This window comes from Pundamilia nyererei, unplaced genomic scaffold (genome assembly GCF_000239375.1).
Source record: "Pundamilia nyererei isolate P.nyererei 1_Seehausen unplaced genomic scaffold, PunNye1.0 scaffold00523, whole genome shotgun sequence".
Lineage (NCBI taxonomy): Eukaryota > Metazoa > Chordata > Actinopteri > Cichliformes > Cichlidae > Pundamilia > Pundamilia nyererei.
The window spans coordinates 49054-56439 of record NW_005187924.1 but is presented as its reverse complement, the minus strand read 5'-3'; the positions used below and the strand labels follow the sequence as shown (position 1 = coordinate 56439).

Sequence of the window (7386 nt, the reverse complement as noted above, 5' to 3'; positions counted from 1 at the left end):
TGGGATCTTACAAAGCTTCAAACGACACGTCGACGATCTAAATAGTCGACTAATCGTGGCAGCCCTACTCTGTGTGTTAGCTTTTAATGTAAAAAAAACAAAACACCAGGAAGCAACTTACTGCTTGTGGTGGTCTCTGTAGCGCCCACCGCGCTCTCTGCTGCGGCGGTGCTCTCTGCTGCGGCTACGACTCCTCCGCCTGTCTCGGCTGCGGCTACGTTTGCGCTCCCGACTCCGGCTCCTCTTCCTGTCTCGACTCCGGCTGCGCTTCCTGTCGCAGCTGCGACTGCGGCTGCGTTTCTTCCTGCGAGACACACGGCAGCCAATCAGAACACGTCCCGACGGTCACGCTTTCAGTCTAAGATGGTTTGCACACGTGCAGAGGAGAGTGGATATATTGGATGACAAACGATGAAGACGGTACGACGGCGTGTCAGGGCCACGTCAAGACAACGTGGAGATGTGCTGGTGTTTCAGGACAAACTGCCTCCAGGGTCGTGAGGTCATACTTCTGTTTTAGTAACAAGGAAGTGATTTCTCCTATAGCGCACAGACGCGGCGTGGTGATCGGCGTCAGGACGCTGAAGAGAAGGTGCAGATGCACGGTTACCAATGGTTACAGCCTGGCGCAGTAAACGGGATGGATGTTGCATCACAATAAGAGCTGAGGAGTTTGTCTCGCTCATCTTTGTGTAGCGCCTACAGCGGCCGTCTTGAAACAATAGTCATCTCCACATTTCGCCTTTTTTCTCAAAATGATCAATTTTGTTCTTGACGTGGCGCCAACACGCCGTCCTAAGATGGAGCTGCCAAGCAGGAGGAAGAGAAGAAGAGGAGGTGAAGGAGGATATGCAGAGGACTGATGTGACAGAGGAGGATGCTGGGATAGGAGGAGAAGGAGGCAGATGATTGGCTGTGGATGTGCAGGCAGGTGAATACCTCTTTGAGCGCTCGTCCTGTCCGTTGGGGCTCGAGATTTTGGCGTCCTCCTAAGCGGGGTCGACAGAGAACAGCATGAGGTGGTGTCAGGGAGTGTAGGGGGTGGGGGGGACAGGAGAAAATATAAACAGTTTAATGAGCGTCATTCAAACAGGAGGGGGAGGGGCTGTGTGTGTGTGTGTGTGTGTGTGTGTGTCAGACACACACACTCCAAAGTCCAGCTGCTCTTCAGGTGTGTGAAACTCCTGTGACGCCCTGAAGCAGACAGGAGGATTGCAGCCTTGTTTCCACTCGCACCTTCTCTACTCGCTCGGGTTTTAGGGTTTTCCAGGAACTGCAAGTACCTGGTACCAAAAAAGTACCTGGTACCAAAAAAGTACCTGGTACTGTACTCTTTTAATACCTACTTGGCCGGGGATCCAGGAGAGCAGATCCAAAACTGTGATGTCATCAGACTGCATGCCAGCAATTGGCCAGTGAGCGGCATCACTCGATGAGTCACAAGAGCGTCTCCCACACAAAAATCAAACGCGCCATATTTTTAAACCAGACAACGCTGCACAAACCATCCCGCCGTGCAGCGGCGAGGACGCCATCCTCCGCTGTTACGTTGATCGTGTCACATACGAATGACACTACGAGACTTTCGGCCACGTTTCTATAGCAACACGTCGAGGTGCTGCTTGTAATGGAAAACAACAGAAAACGAGCTGAGTGGAGCAGGTAGTAGTGGAAAAGAGGCATTAGTCACTCAGAGCCAAGAACCAGAACCAGAGGTTAGGACACGCCCTCACCTGCACTACATAAATAATATCTGATTAAACTGAATAGCTGCACACCTGTGTGAAGTCACACCTGTGTTGTGCAAGGTCACACTGTGCACTTCCTGCAGAGCTGCTGCTCAACGTTGCTGCTCACCTGCACACAGGTAGGCCCCACCCACCCCCACGTCCTGACCACCCACACGCTAAGCTAAGCTAACTCTTCGACTTCATCTCCCAGAATCCTCTGCACTACCTCACCAGTGGAGGGGGGAGGGATGAGGGGGTCGGACCAGAAGCAGGTGACAGTTTAACCAAGGGAACTACAGTCATGTTACCATGGGCACCAGAGTACAGCAATGCATGATGGGGACTTTTACTACCTTCTGAGTGAGACAGATCACAGTGGCTTTCAGGGGAGCAGAGGTGAGAAATCGTTAGGCAAGTCTACAAAGAGAGATAGATGTGCGTTTAATTATGTGAAGGACGCGTCATCATCAACATCATCATCAGGGTCAGCCGCGCTCTGCTGCTCACAGCGCCACAGCGGATTTCAGGCAGTGTTTGGTCACATGATCATGTATCAGCTGAACCAGCAGCCAGCAGGCGGGCTGTGCTTCGTCTTCATATTCATCATCATTTATAAACAACGGTGAATGTTAAGCAAATGAAACCCAGCGTTAAAAAACGGTGACATTTTATTGGTCGACGCAAAAATGTATGAACACGGAGGAAAATCACAAACGTAACGGCTCGACCGTGACATGAGTGAAGATCAGAGAGGAGACAGGGGGAGGGGCTTAGCGGCCAGAGGTTTTTCATGTTGAAAGGTTTTTCCTTGCCACTGTCACCACATGTGTGCACACGGGGGGGGGCGTCTCTGTGCCACTGTCCTTACCTTACAGCACCTGTATACGACTGCTGGTGTTCTACAAATAAAGTGGAATTGAACTGAGCTGAGGTTTTTCATGTTGAGGAAAATATCTGAAGGGCGAGGGAGGGCGAGGGAGGGCGCTGCAGGCCCGCTAACCAAAATAATCCAGTGTGAGCTCAGGTTCAAGTGTTTGTCTCTGAAAACAGCGAGGCAGATACATGAGAGGAGGCTGAAGGAGAATCAGTCTGCTTTGGATTTAACAAATAACTCTTGTGACAGAAACCAGTGAGCACTGTGCAAAGGTCTGAGGGTCTGAGGATTAGGACTCAGGTGGAGCTCGGGATTCCTCTACAGGAGAGCTGCATCATTACAAACTGAAGTCTGTGTGAACAGGTCACCTGGACGATGTGCAGAAGTACAGGAACGCCATTTACCGTCTGATCACGAGCCGTCCCACTTACCATGTTACTGTACGAGCCGCCCACGCACTCATCCGATTTCCATCTACTCTATTAAACAAGGCGGGACTCTTTCACTGTTAGTCTGAGCAGTTTGCAGTAAACTCTGTCTCACAGACTTTTTCTTTTGGGCATTTTTAAACGGGCTGTTCCCATTTCTATGACCTCCATAAAACATCAGGGTCACAACACGTTGTGGCGAAGTAAGATGCACATTTTGTAGTCCATTGTCTGCACGTCTGCAGTTTTAACATGGCAGACATCTGGCGCCACGCTATTAATGAGAGAAGAGCGTGAGGTCATTTCAGTTCTCTGTGCACGGCTCCTCTCTTTTCCTAAGTCCTCAACACGGAAAAGTGAAAGTGGTTAGGAATAGGAGATGGGATGGACTTTTGGAACGCAGCCCTGGTGTCAGTCTAGATCCCTGTGGAAGGTCCAGAGAGGAAGTGATGTCAAAGAGCCTTAACGCTGCCAGTAGGTGAAGGAGGAGTTACAAATGAACTTTGAGCTGACATAGTTTTGTTCATTTTCCAGCTCGCTGCGCGACCAATTACTCTGCAGAACTCTGCAGGTGAGCAGCAGTGGGTTGAGCAGCAGAGTTCGGCTGACAGTCTCATGAGCAAAGGACAAACAGACTCTCACCTTCTTGTATGGCGCCTCCAGCATCGCCTCGATGTCCAGGTCATCTGCCATCTTTCTACCTGCGCACCTACACATGCACACGCCGAGATAAAGAGTTTAATCACCTGTCACAGCTGTCCAATAGGTACAAGTTAAATCCATTACCAGCTTATCAGTATCAGTTACCATGGTGACCAAACAGGTAAACAAAAATACCTGGCGACACATGTGTCTGACGTCACTGTTACGCCTGTCAGAATCTGCTTAAAGTGTAGAAAACATCATCTGATGACGGGATCAGCAGGTAAACGTTACACCTGGACTCCCGGAGGCTCAGCGTAGCATGACTCAGACAGGTGAACAGCACATGTTTGTGAGCCTAACGTTAGCCTCTCAGGTGAACACGCGCTCAGTGACCCCCCCCCCAGGCCGGAAAACCACCATCGGTGAGTCCGGTGTTTGCGCGGGCTCGGCCGGGAGGCTCCAGGTGAGTGTCACCTGAGTCCTCCACAGCAAGCAGCAAGCTCAGCATGCTAACAGGAGCGGGCCTTCCGCCGTTTCTCCGTGCTAGCGGGCTCCGAGTCGGGCTGAAGCCCGGCGGACAGGCCAGTACCGGGCTTACCTGGATGCAGAGTGGCTCGGCGGGTGTCAGCGAGCAAAACGTGTCTGTGTCCGGGTAACGGAGCCTCTCCGGTGCTCGTCCGGGGGACGCTTCTCTTAGCTATAATGGCGAACGACGGGAGGGCTAGTGTTCTCGCGAGATCTGGATACAGCGAGATCAAAACAAAACAGCCGCGGAGTTACAGAAACTAAAAACTGTGAGACAAACTGAAGCAGTTTGACTTTGACCACGTTAATAAACAGCCAATCAGAGGGCGACACCTTTCGCTCGGGACACGCCTCCCTGAATCTGCCGTTCACAAACACCGCAGCCAAGAATTCAAAATACTAAAGTACTATAAAAATGTCTTTATTATTTCCATCCGTTTCTAGGCTACCCAATCCAAAAATATGACGACGTCAGCTCCCTTTCAACAGTATCCACACGTGGAAGAGCTGCAACAATCTCTCATGATCACAAAACATGTGAATGGAAATAAAAGGATGAATACCAAAAGAAAAGATTCAAATGAGCTCCATGATGGAGCCGCAGAGCAGAGGGAACCTGCTTTCATCATCATCACGATGAAGACTTAAAGACACTCAGTCACACCTGTTCTCACGTGAGTTCTCGAAGAGGTTCTACGTCCTTTGATCTGCACGGTCAGAACATAAAACCCTTCAAACAAACCATCGCTGTGTGGAAATGATGAGTGTGCTGTGGTGCAGTGATACAGAAGTCACAACAAACAGGCAGATTCAGGTGTGTTCACCTTTATTAGAAACAGAAAAGTCACCTGCAACGCACAGGTATGGCAGCATTTCATCAAAGCACGTAAAAACTCAGAGTGTGAACTTCATTCAAACACAGGCATTCAGGTCCAATCATGTACCTGAAGGCCTGGGGTCAAAGGTCAGTGAATGACCGTTCCTTGACACCTTTCAGCTGATCACCACCTGTCATGGAGCTGGACAGGTGAGAGGCTGGCAGAGAGCTCACATTTCTTCTTTCTTCAGTCATTAAAGTCTTTTAACGGAAAACACAGATTCTATTCGACGCCTCATGACCTTTTATGTGACATCACCATTTCATGACCTCATAAGCGTCTCACGCCAGCCAATTAGATGTCATCCTGCTCCGCTCGCTCTCTAGAGGAAACCCACCTGCTGACGATCACTTCCTGTGGAGACAAAACTACATCACTAAAGTGTTTCACCAGCAGGCAACCCTAAACCCCGCCCCCATTACTAGCAACTTGGTCATTGAGGCGGAGCTTCTATTCATCGAGTCACATGAGTCCTCATCAGCTCTGCTCGGCTGATTGGCTGCTCTGCTCTGGTCTCACTCTTTATTTGCAGATGGCTAACGTGGCTAACGGGTAATTGCTCTTAGTTAAGTAGCTCATGCTAACATGTTAACATCCCTGATAACAGGTCGATACGGCAGTGTTGCTGAAACAGGAGCTTTACTGACCCCTGACACTCCTCCTGAAGTGTTGATCACTGTGATGGACGCTAATGACCTCAGCTGTTACTGAGGGGTGGAGCTGCATGAAGTTGACCTAAAAACCGAAATGTTGGGATGGAAGCAGCTCCTAACCCTGGGTTTCAGCTCCATGGCAACCACTGCTTCTACATCCATGTTCTACGGCTCATCGGGCTCTCAGGTTCAGAGGCAGCGTCTCAAAGGTCACGTGGGTCCTTCCACACTGGCTCCAGGACTGTCTCGGGGTGTGATTCAGGGTCTCGTCCTGGTGGGACACGGTCAGAACAACAGGGAGAACGACCAAGCTGCTGCATGGAATGGACCATGTAGGATCTGATGACATCAGTGTCTGAACGGTGCACATCTTGAATCTTCACAGGCCTGAAGTTTAGGAAGAGCAGAGGCTTCACTTAAAGTGTCAGAGCACTGATATGTGGTCGGAGGTTTCATATTGTCCAATGAGGAATATCTGACCTGAAGGACATCAGCATCAACAATCCCAGGAAGTTGATTCTATTCATCTGGATGTACCGTTTTCGGTGGGAGGAGCTAACACTGGGTTCATGATCAGTTGATTTATAATGCACAGACTAACAGTCACAAAGCGAGACAGGTGCAGAAGCCGGGTATGAGTTTGGTGCCCGTTCATAGGGTCGGTGGGCTGCAGTCAGCTGAGCCTGAAGAAGTCACCTGATAATGACGGTTCTCCCACTGACTACATCCAGGTGAACAGAATCAACATTTTGGGATTTCCTCCCCTGAATGATTGAACATCAAGACACGACAGGGAGTTTGAACATTTTGTCTTCTCCTCGTCTAAAATAAGGCACGGTCATTCCAGCTCCATGTTATCCTGCTTAGAGGAGCTCCATGAGTGGTTCACGCATCTGCCTAAAGAGTGAAAGATGCCAGTTCGATGCCTTTAGAGTCAGTCATGAAAAAATGTCCCAAATGAAACACGCTGTCGCCACGGCGCCCCCCGCTGCTGTGTGCAGAAGGCATCAGCTCTGCATGAGTCACAGATCAAAATAATCCTTCTTTATCTGATCCTGTTTTAGCCCCCCCTATTATCGATAGTTTCAGTTCTGGTTTCTTACCTGGACCTTCAGCTTTCTCAGACACACAGGTGAGTCCAGCTCAGCCTCTGATAGGTCGGCTGGATAGATGATGTAGCACAGCATCAGCTCCTATAAGACAAACACAGGCGGTTCTCTGAGGAAACCAAGAGCAGAGAGTTCGGTCCACGCGGGATCGCTCTGATGGCGTGTACCTTCGACACGTTGGCGGTAATCCTGCTGAGAGCTGCCAGAGAACGCCACGAAAACGGGCGCAACGGTGAGGCCCTGAATGCATCGTCGGCCCGTTCTATTACCACAGAGTAGCTACAGGAAGAGGATGGAGACAAAGTTATGGACCCTAAGAATAATCAGAGAGGTCAAAGGTCACGAGTTTAAAACAGAAAATATGTGAAATACTTTGAAAACAAAGATGCTTCCCTAAGATACGCCCTCCATAGAATCACCGCTGTGTGTGTGTTTGCTACCTGGCGTGGTAGAAAGGTGGTCCTTTCCTGTACAACACTGAAAACAAACACAGCATGATCAGATATCACACCAGGGGCCCGTTCTTCGTACCTCGCTAAGTAAG

At 49.9% G+C, this 7386-nt stretch overlaps 2 protein-coding genes across 6 annotated transcripts in view; both read right to left on the bottom strand.

The window, feature by feature from the left end:
* Positions 1 to 4584, bottom strand: part of LOC102213929 (RNA-binding protein 39-like) — a 12491-nt gene extending 7907 nt beyond the window's left edge. Inside the window, exons 1-4 of one of the 4 annotated variants that reach the window (XM_005754205.2) lie at positions 4276 to 4584; positions 3675 to 3741; positions 940 to 989; positions 122 to 304 (exon numbers count right to left, since the gene is read on the bottom strand). In XM_005754205.2, the coding sequence (XP_005754262.1) occupies positions 122 to 304; positions 940 to 989; positions 3675 to 3725 (284 nt within the window). In that variant the 5' untranslated portion in view covers positions 3726 to 3741; positions 4276 to 4584. Of the gene's footprint in view, positions 1 to 121; positions 305 to 939; positions 990 to 2083; positions 2103 to 3674; positions 3742 to 3869; positions 4250 to 4275 lie in introns of those variants that run through there. The other 3 variants (XM_005754204.2, XM_013907787.1, XM_013907789.1) reach the window with 3 other exon arrangements.
* A 408-nt stretch (positions 4585 to 4992) lies between these two features.
* tsen2 (TSEN2 tRNA splicing endonuclease subunit) lies at positions 4993 to 7360 on the bottom strand. 2 transcript variants are annotated; one of them, XM_005754202.2, is made up of 4 exons: positions 7283 to 7360; positions 7010 to 7121; positions 6837 to 6926; positions 4993 to 5434 (listed from the first exon to the last, which is right to left on the bottom strand). In XM_005754202.2, exons 1-4 carry the CDS (start codon positions 7336 to 7338, stop codon positions 5375 to 5377), a joined length of 318 nt encoding a protein of 105 aa, XP_005754259.1. In that variant the 5' UTR covers positions 7339 to 7360; the 3' UTR covers positions 4993 to 5374. The 2 variants fall into 2 exon arrangements, with proteins under 2 accessions (XP_005754259.1, XP_005754260.1); XM_005754203.1 differs by lacking the exon at positions 4993 to 5434 and adding an exon at positions 5441 to 6120.
* Positions 7361 to 7386: the final 26 nt, after the last annotated feature.

What these genes read in the sequence shown, in the direction of transcription:
- tsen2 (XM_005754202.2), bottom strand. Translation starts at nt 7,338, where the DNA reads ATGCTGTGTTTGTTTTCAGTGTTGTACAGGAAAGGACCACCTTTCTAC. An exon ending in CCACCTTTCTACCACGCCAG is followed by an intron (nt 7,122 to 7,282) that starts GTAGCAAACACA and finishes CTCTTCCTGTAG; the next exon opens with CTACTCTGTGGTAATAGAAC. An exon ending in TTACCGCCAACGTGTCGAAG is followed by an intron (nt 6,927 to 7,009) that starts GTACACGCCATC and finishes TTTGTCTTATAG; the next exon opens with GAGCTGATGCTGTGCTACAT.